We start from the raw sequence: 18552 nt of genomic DNA, 5'->3' as shown, positions 1-18552 counted from the left end.
GCATCACGTCCACGTTCTGCGCTGTGACGAAGCGGCGCAGGAGTCCGATCTTTGACCGTAGCCCCTGCGCGTTCCAGTAGACAACACAGGTAAGCTTATAAACTCCAGACTTTATCCCATTCTCCAAACCGGGCGGGTGTTTCCGTTGCCGGGCGTCAGACCGTCAACAACTCCTGAGGATGCCTCGTAGAGAGGCGAAACACGTGTCGAGGTTTGTTCTTTTGGTGGTGGTTTGTTATATTTATTTGCGTATTTATTTTTGCGGTGGGAATATTAATTGCATGTTATAATACGCAAGTAAGTATAACGGGTTAGCACTGATTGACTAGCACGTTATCTTTTCGCGGATTAGCAAAGTAATATTTTGGTTTTAATTAGTATGGATTTTCGCAAAGTAACGCCTGATTCTATTCACTATTTGAAAACGGCTTGCGTGGCCGAACAGGCACGACTTTATGTCAAACTAACCAAACAACATCGTGCAGCTGTCCAGAATGTTTGGTCAACACTATGTTGTATGCGGCGCGATCCTCTGAACCGATTAAGAAATATAAAGCGAGCAGAACTTATGTTGGCAAGTTGTCTGATGCAATTTACAAAATTTTGAAGTCTAACGACATTCCTGTGGCCTTTAAGACAAATAACACTTTGCACTCAAAGCTTTGCAATGGCAAAGATAAGATCGAGAATGGGATAAACTCTGGAGTTTATAAGCTTACCTGTGACGATTGCAATAAAGTGTATGTGGGGCAAACGGGCCGTAGTTTCACTACTAGGTATAAAGAGCATGTTGCGTCATATAGACATAACCATCCAGAGAAGTCCAATTTTGCAAAGCACTTATTAGATACAGGTCACACTTTATCTGAGAATCATTCTTTTGATATTTTACAAGTTTGCGAAAATGGATTGCGTTTGGGTGTTCTGGAACAACTGGAAATAATTAGGTACAACAATTAGGGGCATGATTCTTAACGAACAATTGAATGTTGCGTCAGCGCCGTTATTACGAATTTTTCCATCTCACTCACACTTGCACGGTAGGGGGAGTGGTCAAGGTATAAATATGGCCGACCATTCTAGACAGGTCATTCCGTTGCCGGGCGTCAGACCGTCAACAACTTCTGAGGATGCCTCGTAGAGAGGCGAAACACGTGTCGAGGTTTATTCTTTTGGTGGTGGTTTGTTATATTTATTTGCGTATTTATTTTTGCGGTGGGAATATTAATTGCATGTTAAAATACGCAAGTAAGTATAACGGGTTAGCACTGATTGACTAGCACGTTATCTTTTCGCGGATTAGCAAAGTAATATTTTGGTTTTAATTAAAAAAAAACTGACCTATTATTTTGGGTTATCGATTGTTTCCTTAACAAATACCGCAGTAGCCATTTATCCAAATAATATCCTGCGGAACGCCTTTGCTTAGCTTATGCTACGTTGGATAAAATTCTGAACGAAGTACGAGTAGGAGGAGAAAGGATTCTGAAAGTATAAGTTCATTACGAGTAAAGAATACTTTATTTTAAAACGGAATGATTATTTACACCTCGCCCAGACAACATCACGCTGAACCACATTATCCCCTCGTGCGGCAAGTTGCCTCGAAATGGACGCTCGCTCTCCTAAAACCGCGCATGCAGCGGCTGCCATCTTTAATATTGAAGAATTGCCGCCTCGCAGCTGCGCGCCGCACGGCGCGAAAAATTTAAAACATCGCTTTGCCGCCCCAGGGGTTATGCTCGTACTCATTGTCAAGCAGTCAATTACTACAGGTTGTATATCGTACTGTTCCATGGCAGATATACGCAGCAGGCGACAACAGCTACGGGCAGTTAGGCGTGGGCGCGGCGTGGGCCGGCGCGGCGGGTGACGCGGCTACGGCACGCGGCTCGCTGATGCGGGCGCGACACGACAACGGCACGCCCGTCACGGCCGTGGCCGCTGGCCATTACCACTCGGCCGCGGTTGATCAGGGCGGACGGCTCTACACTTGGGGGTGAGTAGTGTAGATATGCCTGACAGACATACATAGTAAGCTCAGGGTGACACGGTCACGGCGCGCGGCTCTTTAATGCGGGCGCGACATGGCAACTGTATATGTCGGTCATTCTGCGGCTGCTGTCAACCTGGGCGGCTGGCTCTACACCTGAGCGTGATTCTTTAAAGACATACCCCTAGTGTACTTACTGTCCAACCTACGTCTCAAATTGAAGTTGAGTTTGCAGTTTTGATAAATGGGTAAATGAACATTTTTCTTTCAAGGTGGGGTGTGCACGGTCAGCTCGGTCTCGGCACCATCGATGACAAATGGACTCCGCAGCTAGTCACCAAGTTCCAGGGCAGAAAAGTAAGGAGATTGTTTTTGCTACCAGTCAACCAGATTCAGACAGCGAATTTCTCAATAATAGGATAGAAGACCTTAGAAGTAATACTTTTTACTACGATTTTGAAATATAACTTTTTTATGGCCTTTACTAATGACAGTTCAATTTACCAATTTGTTCAACCGATTTTTAATTTAGTATAAAATTGGTACAGAATATTGCATAGTAAATTGTTATTTTAGTGTCTGGGATATAAAAACCGAGTTTAGTAGCAACTTCACTTCAACGAAAATTCTACGTCGTATAAATTAATCTTGTTTCTTTACCCGACAGGTCCTGCGCGTGGGTTGCGGCGCGTGTCACACCGTGGTGTTGACCCGCAGCGGCGAGGTGTGGGCGATGGGCGCCGGCGTGTTCGGCCAGCTCGGCTCCGGCGCGCGCGACAAGAGCTCCTTGCCCCTGCGTGTCGCGCTCGACCCCGTGGAGAACATTGCTGTCGGATACTTTCACAGTGTAAGCAGGCGTAGCTCACTCCGCGATTTCGTCGCGTCGCAACAAGTAGCTACAAGTACATCCGTCCCACACCAATTTTGGTGGCTAGCCATAGGCCGCGCGGGGCGCTGTCGCCACCTAGCGGTCATATCTCTCTTAATCGTAACAGACGCGTTTTGTTAGAGAGTGAATCTTCTGTACCTAGTACTATTATTTATTCTGTGGTGTAAGTCCAAAGCTACTCACCACTTGTGATATAATATACCTACTCTAGTCTGACCTGAGGAGGATCATTTTAAAATTTGCTTTGTTTGATTGTTTTTTTTTTCAGTTGGCGCTAACTCAAAAGCGTGAGCTGTGGTGCTGGGGCGCGAGTCCGCAGCAGGTGCGCGCCGCGGCCGCGCGCCGCGACCCCCCCTCCCCCCGCCCCGGCCCCGGCGACCCGCACCTCGCACCCGCGAGGGTTGACACCAGCAGAGTAGCCGCACCCATCTTACAGGTACCGTACACTCAATAGATATACCCCCTTATTCATGAAACTCTACAAGCCCGATTCAGTTAAATTATAATTTATCCCTTTCTTTCAAATACATAAGCCAAAATGACAGATAAAGACCAACGATTCATAGCTAATTCAGGCCAGTAACGCGTTTATGAATAACGCCAATATTTAGTCACTACTTCGCTCAGTAGCAAGATCTATGGTGCTGAGGCGCGAGATCGCAATAAGTCCGCTCGACGAGACTCGCCTTCCACCGGGCCGCGCGACCCGTATTTTACCGTAACGCGCACTCGTATTGACACCGGTAGAGTAGTTGCACCCATCTTATAAGCCTCGCGACAAACGCTCTGAATGTGCACGCTCGACGCTAACGCCGATCGTCATACAGCCCGCCTAACCATAATATTGGGACATTTGAACATGAACGTGGCGCTAAGTGGTGCATCTTTGAAATTTTGCAAATCGATTTTCACCTTATCACTGAATTGAATTAAAATTAAATCAATTTTTATTTTACAGATGTCAGCCGGTTGGCATCATTCGTGCATCATCGACAGTGCGGGCACGCTGTACTCGTGGGGTTTGAATTTCGACGGACAGTTAGGTCAGTATCTTAATAATAATCTATTTATTTTCGTTTTAGAGCGCATCCAGATCTAAAGCTGCTAGTGCACCATTTGCAAACAGATCAGTAACTGCGTCGTATTTCATAATACAATGTGCAGAGATCTGTTGTTCTTAATTATACCTTCCTCCATACGTCTTCAAAACACATCAATTAATATTTCTCTTATTCCCATAACTTGTCAATTTTTTAACGGCGAATAAACGGGTTTCATATTCACTTAAATGTTTATTTTGGTTACTTATAGGAAGTGGTGACAGAAAACAAATACCAATACCAACCGAAGTAAGGATCCGGACGGATTCGCAGCCCGACAACGCGCAAGAGGCCAAGACCCCCACCACACCACGCGACGACGGGCCCTCCAAGGCGCTCGTGGCGTGTGGAGGGGACTTTACCGTGTATATTGACGACGATGGCAGGATTTATGCCACTGGCAATATGCATTTGCAAGTAAGTCAAACGATCACCTAGATATTGTATACCACATTCTTGTAACATTCAAACAATTCCACTTTGACCTCCAAAGACGTCAAAAGAGGCTAGAGCCCGAGCCCAATATCAACCTTCTTGTATTCCGACGAGGTTCACGATGACGCGCCGCACACGATAGGCGTCGCTTTCAAAGGGTTCACTGGGCCAAAACACCCAATGCAAAGTATCCTTAATTAAAAGTCACAATAAATGTCGTAGCGAACGTGTTAAAATCACTTTCTTACGAATGGTATTATGTAAACGTAACACATATTTGCTCTAAGATTGTTAGTAAATTTTGTCTTTGTCTCACTTATATTTTGCTTTAATGAGGGAGTGAGACGCACTGACATTGGACAAAGAAATTGGACAGATGGAATACCACCCTTACCTACATTTTTATTTACAGACTAACAACGAAAAAGAAAAGGGCACTAATCGCGTCATAATGATGAAAACGACTAAACGCGTCATCAAAATCCCCGCCAGCCGCTCCAACAACAAGTTCCTCTTCCAGCCCATCGACCGGATCGACACCATGTTTCCCTTCGATATCGACGGGTCGCAAAGAAAACCTCTAGAACCGAGACTCAACCCCCTCACGTCCTGCAAGGATTTCAAAAAGAAATCATGGGCCGACGACATCATTCTGCTTCTAAGGGAATATATTAATGAGGACATACTCGCCAACAACCTTAACATGGCTGCTAAACTCGCTTTCCATAACAAAAAGTATTCTGATTGTTTAAAACTTCTGTTAGAGAATCTAAAATCCAGTCCGCAGGAAGACCGCCTCTACCTCTCTCATACGGAATTTGAGGCCAATGAAAACAAAAGCGCCTCTCCCAAATATCTGCGCAAAGAAGATGAACTCAAAATTGTAATAACTAATATAATGTCCAAGAGAATCAAAGACATATCTCTGACTATACTCAACGAAGATCCCTATCCTGTGATAGATTCTTCTGTATACCAGAGTTTGCCGTGTTGTTGCAATGAAATGAAATATATACCAAAGAAACCCATCGCTACATCCACTACTCTTATAACGGAAAGCGACTTGTCAGTAAAAGCAGCAAATGTAATTGACAGATGCATCAGTATTTTCCCTGTCGATACTAAACTGTGGGAGGTATGTTTCCGCCTCTCTAAGGACTTTTACTTAGAAAATAATTTGGCTGTTGCTGAGTTAGAAAGAGTATTACGTAAATACATGGAGTCTAACGCTACGACGATGGCGGGTGCCATAATGTACTCAAATGATTGTGCTCAATACAGTAAAATTTTGTCGCCCAAATTCTACTTGAACATGTGTAGCGAAGTACTTGATACGTGGGGCTGAAGAGAAGTAAGGATTTATTTTGTGGATATTTCCTTGCGGTGTCTATCAGAAATTTATTAATTTCATGGCGAAATAAAGTGCGACATGGCATATCAAAGCAATAACGAGCGATTGAAATTTCAATGGATTGGAAGCGTTAGAGATTTTTACATTTTTGTGGTATTAAATTACCTAATATTAAAATTGAATGATTATAGTGTAAATTGACGTATACTTCAATAAACGTTTATAATAAATAAATATTTTGCTTATTAGCTTACTTAGGAGAGCTTATATTTTAGTAAATCAAATCTGTCCAACTAATGTGATAATTTATCTTCGTTTCTTTTTTATAGAGCAGATTGTTGTGAATGTGATCTATTCGACATGTCAACTTGTGTTTGTTGTTTGATTAGTTGTGATAGAAGTGTTAATGTGTGGTTCGTGTTTATGTTAGCTTGTTGTTAGGTAATATACATGTCATATAATATTAATAATTGTCGTGTTATGAACAGTGGCGGATTTGCAGTCTTTGCCGCCCTGTAACCGCCCCTTTGTCAGCACCCATCCTATTGATTACATTTTAAATTATTTCTTGTTATCATCAGCGATTTTTTTGTTACAATTTGCCGCCCTAGGCGCGGGCCTACTGGGCCTTAGGGCAAATCCGCCACTGGCTATGAACTTAACCAATATGGTTAAGTTCATAGCCAGTAACTGTTACCCACCTAAACCTATTTTCGTTGTATTTTCTTCTAGTCACTGTACTGTTTTACCTGTCAAAGATGCGTATAATGTTGTTTTATATTTGTATTTAACGCTTAAGCAAGATTTTTATATAGTTGCATAACATTTGTGGCCATTTTCATTTCTGTGTTGCCATTGCTAAGATTATTAGTATAGAGTAATTTAAAATTTTCTGGTAATTTTGAACAAACTAATTGTCTTCATTAACAATTGTGAAAAATTGTTACTAACTCATTGTTTTTATATCTTTAAGTTTTAGCCTAAGAATGATTCTTGTTGATATTATAGAAAATATTGTCAATCTAGTTCTACTAGGGCATGCTCCCGGGAATTCCCGGTTCTCAAATTCCCGGGAATTCCCGGGAATTTCATTGTGACGAAAGAACCGGTACTGAAGACCCGGTACCGGTACTTCCCGGTTCTCATCAATATGCGTATTTATTCCCATTTTAATACTAGTACTTTAGCTCGGGACATTAAATCACATTTAATAATGTTGCTATGAAACGGGGGACCCAAATAACCCGACAAATTAACCTGGTAAAGTAGGTACTTATTCCAATCGATATTACGTTTTGGCTCGAGTAAGTAGGATATTAGGTATATTCGAATATTCATCTTTCTTTCTAGGAAGTTGGTTTTATATGAAAAAAATCCGTGGTCGGGTCATAGTGCTGAGTGCATCGACTACGGGGCCTCCCGTGTAACTCGTAATGCCATGCCCATCAGGCGGAGGTAAACCAGCGATTCGCAGGGCTGGTGGCTCTAGCCTATAGCCAAGGTTTTGCGATGAAAGCGCGTGCAATAATATTGACTTGTAGTGATTAGGTATTGGGAATTTCCAAAGGGGCGTAGCGGAAGATTTACAAAAATGTGAGCGAGCATAGGCAAAGTCTCAAACTGTAGAGGGCCGTGTGCAGGTTGGTTTCGTAAAATAGGTTGGAACGCTAGATTTTTTGATAAAATAAGTCATTTATCAATACGTATGTAATAATTTATATGAAAATAAGTCATTCATAAAGATTGTACACTAACACAAACAATTTCTTAAGTATAATCTTAATATGCATTGAGAACCGGGAAGAACCGGGAATCCCGGTTCCAGCCATGCCCAGAACCGGGAAATGAAATTCTTGGTACCGGAACCGGTACTGCATGCCCTAAGTTCTACAAATGTATGTATTTTTTTTATCAAATTTTTTTGTCTTAATCTTTTCGAGGCCAAAGACGGACATATCGGAACCGCAGATTCAACGGATTAATCCGTCACTGACCACAGAGCAACATAGACCTACGTGCATATGCATAAAGTTCCGTTTCAAGTTTGACACTTCGTTGACGTGGCGTCAAGTAGCCAGGCTCAAAGAATAAGGGCCAGTTGCACCAACCACATTTGACAGACTGATCAACGTCAGCCGGCGCCCCCCGGCGCTTTACTATGAAACTTTCCGTACATAAAAATTTAGCGAACTCTTTAACGATACGAACAGTTTGGTGCAACCGACCCTAAGAGCTTTATTGCTCTGAAAGTGTAAACTGACTCGCCCATTCTCGGTGTAAAGATTATTCTAACGTTCCATTCACAATGGTCAATCGATTTGAATTAGACCATAGGAAACAGTAAAAAATACCTTGTTGGTATTTTCTATTGACTTCACATATAATACATTAATTCATGCAGACCTCTGCAACTTACATAATTTTATAAGATTGTTTTACTGACTTCTAATCAATGTTACTGTAATACAATAAAATATTACGAGTATAATCAAAAACATACATAAATAAAATACCATATCAACCCATAGTTTTTTTTTATTATTAACTTCTTTATTTATGCCTTTGAGGCCAGTCAAAACGCTTTACCTAAGTCTGTATCTTTAGGTATTTAAATAAAAGTAAACAAACAATTTGTACATTTTCGGGTAGTTATAACATTTATTGGTTAACCGATCAATTACAAAACCGCCTGGATCAGTCACTGAACGACCTGACTTTAATCTACATTATTTGATCGTGTAATGTTTTCTTCTACCCTCAACTGGCTTAAGGAGCCATTTGAGGGTACATTTTGTTTCAAATTCAATTCAATTATGGTTTTTGTTTACTTTTATTTAAATACCTAAAGATACAGAGTAACATATTTAGGCATTAACTATAATGCACTTTATGAATATCAAATACTACCATCTTCGAGCAACACCGGCTTCCGACACGTCGGAAGGGAGGGCCCAAGCGATATCTTACCGTACAAATTTTTCTGCCATTTTTTGCGGGGGGAAAGGTGCACACAGTCACACTTCTCACACTCTTACATACAAAATCCAATCTGTAATGACGACACAAATACATAGAAAATGACACACGTCAAAAGGCTCCTCTTCACGTTGGGCCAACGCCACCGCCAACGAGGGACGCATTTATGCGTTAGAGGGAGCAAGTGATATTGCTATCTCATTCTACCGCATGGCTGCGTCCGTTGGCGTTGGCGTTGGCCCAACGTGAAGAGGAGCCTAAAGACAAATCTTGCAAACCTCGATCTCTTTTTGTGTACGGACGAGTGACAAGTGTCACAACACGCACACTTAACACATTTTCGTAGAAGAATTTTATTGTATTCTGAGAGATGAGAAGTCGGATTTGTCGCTCGACCGATCCGCAATTTGTAGTGGGCGTAATCGATAAATCCAACAATTACATGAGACTAAAATATAATAATTGTGTTTAAATGGAATTAAACGTATGATATGTAAATAAAATATTACATGTGAAATGTAACACCTTCTTTTTGTAAATTTGATCTCCCCGACCTCTTTTTACAACAAAAAACCGAGCAAATTTTTTCTGCTGCTGTGTTCACGCGCGCGTCTGGACTCTGTCTAGTGAAAAATCCGTGAGTGTCAGGATGGCGGGTGTACATCAACAAATGGAGCTGCGGTATACGTCAGGAGTTAGTGCTAGCAATGTGCCAAATGTGCGCCAAAATTGGAGCAATGTGCTCTTTAAACTCCAGAGATATTTAAGAAATAGATGACGCCCGCCATCCTGACGTCAGGTTGGCGGGCGCATTTCCAGTTCCAGCTAATGGCTGCCTACTCGAAGGTGAAAGTACTGCCTAAGGTTAGTGCTCGCAATGTGCTTCCACATGTATGAAGCACAATGAAATTCAGAGAGCGGTTAACGAGTAATATGGAATTGAATAAAAATATATATAGACGCCTGCTTATTTTAAATAGCGATATCACATCTTCATTGCAGGCAGTTCAGGCGCACACAAAACATGCAGGCGCTTTACACAAAAAGTGATTAATAACATGATACTGGATACTAAACGCGTCTTAAGACGTATTATTTATTTTATTTTATTAATAGAGTCATGTTACTTATTGAACTTGCGAGAAACACGCAAAAAACTCGTTTAGGTACCGTAAAAACGAACACTCGGTAAAATATTTATATTACTCTACGACCAACTATGTATTACACACATTAAGTGTTACTATTGCTTGAAGCTAGAACATTTTCTAAAAAAAATGTGTCTACGTTAACCCATTCAAGGCCAGCGACTCTGCGTATGTGGGTCATGCTCAAACAGTCCCACAGGGCCAGTAACTCGCATAGGTCGTTCTACCGTTTCGTGCCGATTTGCCACTTTTTAGGGTTCCGTACCCAAAGGGTAAAACGGGACCCTATTACTAAGACTCCGCTGTCCGTCCGTCCGTCCGTCTGTCCGTCCGTCCGTCCGTCTGTCACCAGGCTGTATCTCACGAACCGTGATAGCTAGACAGTTGAAATTTTCACAGATGATGTATTTCTGTTGCCGCTATAACAACAAATACTAAAAATAGAATAAAATAAAGATTTAAGTGGGGCTCCCATACAACAAACGTGACTTTTGACCGAAGTTAAGCAACGTCGGGCAAGGTCAGTACTTGGATGGGTGACCGTTTTTTTTTTGCCGTTTTTTGCATTATGGTACGGAACCCTTCGTGCGCGAGTCCGACTCGCACTTGCCCGGTTTTTAAGGGGATTTTTTTTATTTTGAAGTTACAGTGTAGATTTTGATATCGTGAATGTGTATACGTATTGTGTATATTATTTTAAGAAAGGCACCTATATACATACTAGTTATACTTTTGGAAAACAAATAAGGAATGTAATGAAGGCACAGATGGAAATGAAAAACCAAGGGATGGTAATGAAACACGAATAGAAGGAAATTAAATTAGATTAAATTATATAAATTTAGTCCGGTAGCAATAACTTTTGAAGTTATAAGATTATTAATGTTGCTTATTTTTTACATATAGTTTCCAGACCACATACCAAACCTAATAATAATAATTTGTGTCATCCTAGGTATTTGCTTAGGTAGAAATTTAGGTATTTCTTTTTTTAAACAGCATTTGGTAAAAAAATATTCGAGATGAAATTCTTTGTTTCCCTGTAAAAGCAAAGTGGCTTCCGACGTACACACGCATTTTGTGTCATTATTATCCACGGGTATAATGACATTTAATAAATACCTAATAGTGACCCGAAAATGCCTAAAATAAAATTATAGTCGGTAAGTGAAGTGTTGTACTTCACAGGATATTATAATATGTTATTCCATCAAATGTGTGTCAAATTCATCCACCGCTTTTATTTTTAATATTTTTTTTTCTTATAAACATCATGTATCTGCCACAAAAAAAAATTCATGTTATTAAGTTTACGTCTACATTATTATAACGCCACATCAAGACAACATTCATAATTTGGGTCATTTTCAACAACGGTTTTTGACTATTTGGCAAAATAAAACTTTGCATAAACGGCGTACGCGGGGAAGGCTACCTACGCGGGTAAGGTGCTTGTTAGATGAACATTATGGCCCCTTTACACGATGGGCCAACGCCGGCCACTCCAAGGGACGCAACCATGCGGTAGAATGAGATAGCAATATCACTTGCTCCCTCTAACGCATAAATGCGTCCCTTGGAGTGGCCGGCGTTAGCCCATCGTGTAGAGGAGCCATTACAGTGTATTTATTTCATTCGGAGGCATAATTACATTAAATCTTTTCATAGTGTGGGAGTAAGTATGTCGTAAGTATATTTAAAAATAAAATGTAGGCTCCTCATACTGACCAACATTCGTGACGTTCGCAATCAAAATGTAGCACTTTATCCTTGCCATAAGAACTCTCTGACAGGCTATTTGTATAAAGATACAATAAAATTTCGTCTTTATGGTAAACGACAAAGTGGTCCCTACCTTTTGAATGAGAATGTCACATCAGCGACTTTTAAAAATAACTTATATTCGATATTTAGTACACTTTTTAAGATTATTTTAAGATGCAATGTATTGCTAATTTTGTGATGTATGAAGCGTGGCAAGCAACGTCAATTACAATGATGATGGTGTACATTGAATAGGTACAAGACTTCATAAATTAAAAAAAGTTATTGAAAAAAATATATGTTCGTTTGAGGAGCAGAATAATTGTTTTAATTATTTTGCTGATACGGCCTCCACCGGGTTGGTATAATCATGAGAAAAAATGTTGGCTTGCGATTATCGTTAGCTACGCCCCCCACAACATAGCATGAATTGAATGCAATGAAAATATTTGCACTTACATGTGCAACTATAATATGTACCTTGTTGATACACAATACAAAGACTGATTTTATTAATTTTAGTAATATATATTATTACGATTATACGATACCTTTTGGTTCAATTGGCGTAAAGGACAAAATGCTACTTTTCAGGAGACGCGAAAAACTGATTTTTTTTTAAATGTTTAAAATGTGTTTTTTTTGTAATATTTTTGTTGTTTATCGAGCAATGTTTTTGATGTGTATTGGAAAAGTACTCAAAATTTTAGTCTCTTTAACCTGTTTTCGCCTCTTTACGCCCATGAAATTATTGATAATTTAGTGAATCTTGTTTATTAGGGGGTCGTAAGTTACGTTATCAGACTATTTTATACCACATTCGGGGTGTATTAGTTAACAGTCACGGTACACATGTTAACTCTTCTCAGCATAATTTACTGTTACGAAGCTTAAAAATGTATCAAACGGTAGTTGATTATGCCAGGTATATCCCGATTAGAGCTATAATTCATTTTTTTTTGATAATATAGTAAATAAATAAATAAATGTTATGGGACATTTTTTACACAAATTGACTAAGCCCCACGGTAAGCTCAAGAAGGCTTGTGTTGTGGGTACTCGGACAACGATATATATAATATATAAATACTTAAATACATAGAAAAACAACCATGACTCAGGAACAAATATCTGTGTCATCACACAAATAAATGCCCTTACCGGGATTCGAACCCGGGACCATCGGCTTCATAGGCAAGGTCACTACCCACTAGGCCAGACCGGTCGTCAATAATAAAGAAAACACAGGCATATTATTTCCGGTTGTTTTCATCTTGCTAACGGCGAGTACTTGCACAGACATAATCTCGTAGCCAAAATTATTCACCAGCAGCTTGCCTTGGCCATACGGCCTTGTGGACCGCGAAGTTCTCAGCTGCGCCAGTTCTCGAAAATGGCCGTACCACGCTCTATTGGGATCGATCTATCATCACTGACAGAACTATTGTAGCCAATAAGCCTGAAATCGTGCTGATAGATCGATCGCAGCGCCGGGCCGTGCTCGTCGACGTCACCATCCCCCATGATGAGAATCTCGTGAAGGCCGAGAAGGACATGTCCAGTAAGTACCTCGACTTAGCTCATGAGATAACCGCCGTGTGGGATGTTGATTCTACGATGATTGTTCCTATAATCGTGTTGGTGAATGGCCTCATAGCGAAGAGTCTCGACCAACACCTAGAGAGACTCTCGCTGGGTGGTTGGATCAAGGGTCAGATGCAGAAGGCAGTAATTTTGGACACGGCGCGTATAGTACGTCAGTTCCTCACTCTACGGCCCTGACTACCGGCAGCTTGGGCCCTGCCCCGCTGCCGGCGGCACCCTAGGTTAGGTTTTGATAATGTGTTTAACTGTTTAGTTATTTTTTGTAATGATTTGTAAGTGTTTTTATATTGTACTTTTATACTCACATTGTAAAACCCTAACTTAAGACCTAAATTAAATAAAGAAGAAAACACAAATAATACAAAATAATTACATGCTCAAAAAGTACCTAATTTTCGGGAATGAAGGTAAAGTAAATGTCCCACTGCCTTATAACAATCATAACATAACAGCTTTTAATCATAACAAGGGAAGTAATAGATCGCCTAGCGATGATTACAATGAGCGTATTATTATCAAGCATTTGGACGTTTACTTAATTAACAAAAGACTATAATTCTATACAGTATGTTATAATAGGTAATAATTGGTTCACTATTTCAAGTGGTCTTATTTTAAAATACGGTTTGAAAATTCCTATTTAAGTAGTAATTTCTGTGTTATTTAGACCCCGTTACCTTTAGCTGCAATAATTTATTGTTTTAATTAATTTAATTGAAAAACACCGAGCTGAGGTTTTTAATTTGAAGAGCAAACATTACATTTTAGTAATAAAAGACCCATAAAACTATTTATTTATTAGGCATTCTAGACCTTTACGCCCATGAACAAAGATAACTGCCGAAAAAACTTTTAGCGTAAATGCTTTGAAAGCAAAAGCTAACAATATGTATATATTTGAAATGTGCTAATTGAGCTCTTTCAAACGATATACAACACGTCATCATTACTTATTATTTTTTTTTGGTTCGTGACTTTATGACCTCTAGAGGGCGCAGTGTTCATTTTTTGTGACGTCATATAGCCTATAACCAGCGGACGATTAAGACGATTCGAATGACATATCGTTTATCAAATTATAATGAGTACTTTAGAAGTTATGAGCGAACAGATGAACATACATACATACCCACATCCCACATACATACCGGTCAAAATCATAACCCTCCTTTTGCGTTGCCGTAGTCGGACGACAAAAGACATGTAAGTCATTTACAACAATATTTATATTTAGCGGTAACCTTTACGATAATATCTATGAATTTCTAATTTATACCTGGTCATTTACGCCCCTTGTGATAAGCTGTTGTTGCAAGCTCATAGTGCAAAAATTGGGTCGTAAAGGCAAATTTTTAAGAGATATCGAAATTTTCAAAATACAGAACGAAAGCGCTTGGAATTCTGAACAAAACTCTATATAACGACTACCGTAGGCTCAAAGGGCGTAAGGGTCAAAATTGCGAAAATGCAGTTATACTCAGTATTTTTTTTTTCTATCGAATAATATATTTAAAATCTCGATAACTTGAAAAAAATATCCGTTAAGCCCTATGAAAAATCAATGCTTGAACACAATTTTCCAACGCATTTGGCCGGATCTGCGAATACAACTGCGTAACTCCCAACTTTGCGTGCGATACGCCCTTTTGCATCGGAAATTTTATTAAATATGTGGTAATTTTTTGTACGTTACGCCTCTTTGCAGTAGCTTTTTGAGTGCTAAATGTACGTTACGCCCACAACTAATGGATATTTATACGAGTGTTAGATAATTCAATGTAAGAGATACGGCTCCATACTATGTATAATTTCGGGTTTGTAATTGTTCCTTTTTTGTGTTTAAGTGGGATGACCTCGTAAATTTTTTTCATTAAGTAGGTACTTGCATTACCTGCTCATGTGCTCATTGCTTTATTTATAGGGTTACTAAATTTTGATAATTTAAACTGAACTAGTGGGTACTTTTTCATCAGTTTTAGGAAAATGATTAAACATGACTATATTCAAATGATAATTATGGCTAATACTATTAGTTTTGTTTGTGACTGGGTTATTGGTAAGGGGTTGTCCATAAATTACGTCATCGATTTTTGACGATTTTTGACCCCCCCTCCCCTATAATCATCCAAAAATCATGCTTCAAATGACCCCATTTCCTCCTACTTCATGCTACCGTCATCCGATGTCCAGACCCCCCCCCCCCCCCCCCCCCCAATTTGAAATGACGTAATTTATGAATAGCCCCTAATATTGATTATAATATTAATACTTTTTTGTTTAAAAACAGGATTAACCTTATGAAAGTTAATGTCTAGGTATAACGTTTGCTTTTAAATCCATAGAAGTACGCAAGCCTGGCCGTATGCCTTTTTCTACTCTAATGTAATGTCATAAATATGCGATCATATTCATTAAGTTTTACTGAATAGACATACGAAATTTCAAAACTACTATTGTACCTAATAATATGTTAGTATGTAAAAGTAAAATTTATAATCCAATTAACATTACAAACAGAAATAACGCGTAATACTTTCTATAGTAAAATTAATTTGTTACAAATTGTTGTAAGTATATCAATATACATAAATGGTGGGACAGCAGTGATTATGTTGAAATAATATCATCATCATCATCATTATTTCGGCCTATATACGTCCCACTGCTGAGTACAGGCTTCCTCTCATGCGCGAGAGGCCCCTCGCCCATGAAATAATATAAACAAATAAAAAAAAAACCATTGTTTTTGTGGCTAAGAAAACGACCTTTTCGACGTTTAAGTATCCAAAATAACAAAAATGGGGAAAACTTAACAGTGAATACATCTCTATAATTTTTCGGAAAAAAATGTAAATTATAGTACTTAGAAGTATAGTGTTCCCTAAATGCAAGTTGTCAATATTGCAACAAAATTGTTGGATTTACGCCAAATGGTACTAAAACAGTTTAATTTTTAGAACATTACGCCCTTTTTCTAATAAGATAAACAAACATGCTATTTTCGTAAATAAGCATTGTATTATAAGTTCAAGAAATCAGTTTAAAAGACCTCAAAAAGTTAGGAATAAGCCGCATACAGGCATCAGTTAATTCAAGCAAACAAAAAAGGTCTGATTTCGTTTCTCAAAACAAAACTGTTTGTTGGCTCTCCTGAAAAATTGCGTTTTGTCAGTTAAGCCCTTTGAGCCTACGGTAGTGGATATAACTCATTTTCGCCAAAACGTCCTTTTCGCCAATTGAACCCAAAGGTAAATTATTATCCAAGAAGCTTGAACTATCAAAAGTGTTGGTAATTATTATTTAAGGTAAATTAAATGACTAAATGTATTCAAAACATCAGAATAAACAGGCATTAAATAACCTCAATACGTGAAATTAATAATACCTATTATAAAAAAATGCTAAGAACAAAAAAAAATACATTAAAAAAATAATGTGCATAATTTACGTTAAGTATGGAAAGACTGGTTTGTGCTATTTATAAGGAAAAAAAATTTATACATGTTTATATTAAAATTTATTAGTCCATATAATTAAGACATATTGAAGTTAGACTTGATTAGATATTAGATATAGAAATAAAAATATTAATAACATTAATATAAATTAAGTTCAAGAAGTAATATTCATTTGGCGCACAGGCGAAGTAAACATGCGCTGCGTACGCAACGTGTGGTTTTTAGAGAGAGGTCCTTACCCGCCGCCACGCCAAGGTCGCGCCGCGCCCGCCGCTCCCGCCCCCCCTGCACGGCCCGCGTTGCCCGTTTAGAGCCACCCACTAGCGTCGTATGAACGCAAACATTATTTTTGTATTATTTGTTTATGCAATGGATGAAACTGACACAAATTCATATTTCTTATTTATCCCGCCTTTTAAATTAATAAGATGTGAACTCTAGTAACTTTAATATTCTTTTGTTAGGGGCTATTCATAAATTACGTCATTTCAAATTAGGGGGGGGGGGGTCTGGACATCGGATGACGGTAGCATGAAGTAGGAGGAAATGGGGTCATTTGAAGCATGATTTTTGGATGATTATAGGGGGGGGGGGTCCAAAATCGTCAAAAATCGATGACGTAATTTATGGACAGCCCCTTATGGTAATAGCCTATTAGAACAAAATTATCAAAAATCTTATGAAGCTATGCCTTAATAAGACACAAAAACATGTAATGTACATTTTGACACGATTAAATGCGATGTCAGCATTTTTTTTTTTTACTTTAATTATTTTTTGAGTCATTTTGAATAGTATGGCATAGTATCCGATTGCAATGGACGTAATTGACACAAACTATGTTTTCACATTAAAAAAACTATCCTAAATGCGATACAGTTACATGTTTTCTCTAGAATATTATTTTCTTCAAAATAATTCAAAATAAAAATAATTACCACAAATTGTTAAATTACTTAAAAAGCAAATAATATCTGTGACACAAAACAAAATGTAAGATTAACATCTTAAAACACTATTCGTAAGCGAAAAAATAATTGACTTTAATATTACTTTAAGTTAGGGCTCAAAATATAGCCAGCGCTACAGGACTAAATTAACTTTATAGGTCAAAATCAAAATGATAATATTTTAAACGATGGAACCATAAATATCTTGGCTTTTAAAAAGTATATCTACCCTGTTGACCTGTTTAATATAATAATCTACTTTTTAACAATACTTTTTACGATGTTTCAGTATTCGTCTTCGGTCTCATTATTTGTCAGAACTAGAAACATATGTATAATAATGAGATTTGTAATCTAAAAAAACTGCTTACATAAATGAAATTAAAAAAGAAATTGTTATAAAAAACAATCGTTATTTATGATAAAATATATTATCCGGGAAAGAACTGAGGCAAAATGTTAAACTATCCAGTATCGATGTAGGTAATGTGACTTAGCCGTCTTTGTAAAGGGCAGATGCTGTTTTTTTAAATAATGAAATGGGCCAGAATATTTCATTTCGGACACGACCATGATAAGCCGTTTCAAAGGGGATGGCGGGCCGAGGCATAGCTGCAGGACAGCAGATCTTGGAGATGAACAAATAGTGGTGTATTAAAAAGCAAACTAGCGGACCGCAAACACGATATTGAGCTCTAAAGCCGTTGGAGGTCGAAGAGCGTACTCTACGGAACACCAAAACCCTGTGTAGATAGAGGCCAAAGACCGAGTACGCTCCAATAATCAAAATACTTATTGTACAATGCAAGCATCGCACATTTCTCGCGTCAGCATTAAATACAATGACTTTATAATAATTGCTGTATTTGCGATTACGCCATAC

General features: G+C 38.6%; 1 protein-coding gene across 1 annotated transcript in view; it reads left to right on the top strand.

Moving 5' to 3' along the window:
* LOC134793612 (uncharacterized) overlaps positions 1-6417 on the top strand; it is a 32728-nt gene extending 26311 nt beyond the window's left edge. The window contains exons 13-19 of the mRNA XM_063765235.1: positions 1803-1999; positions 2266-2350; positions 2661-2840; positions 3151-3318; positions 3841-3925; positions 4194-4399; positions 4830-6417. Of these exons, the coding sequence (XP_063621305.1) occupies positions 1803-1999; positions 2266-2350; positions 2661-2840; positions 3151-3318; positions 3841-3925; positions 4194-4399; positions 4830-5762 (1854 nt within the window). The 3' untranslated portion in view covers positions 5763-6417. The remainder of the gene's footprint in view (positions 1-1802; positions 2000-2265; positions 2351-2660; positions 2841-3150; positions 3319-3840; positions 3926-4193; positions 4400-4829) is intronic.
* The last annotated feature ends 12135 nt before the right edge of the window (positions 6418-18552 follow it).

Source organism: Cydia splendana, chromosome 9, assembly GCF_910591565.1.
Source record: "Cydia splendana chromosome 9, ilCydSple1.2, whole genome shotgun sequence".
Taxonomy (NCBI): Eukaryota; Metazoa; Arthropoda; class Insecta; order Lepidoptera; family Tortricidae; genus Cydia; species Cydia splendana.
This window is presented reverse-complemented; position numbering and strand designations above follow the sequence as displayed.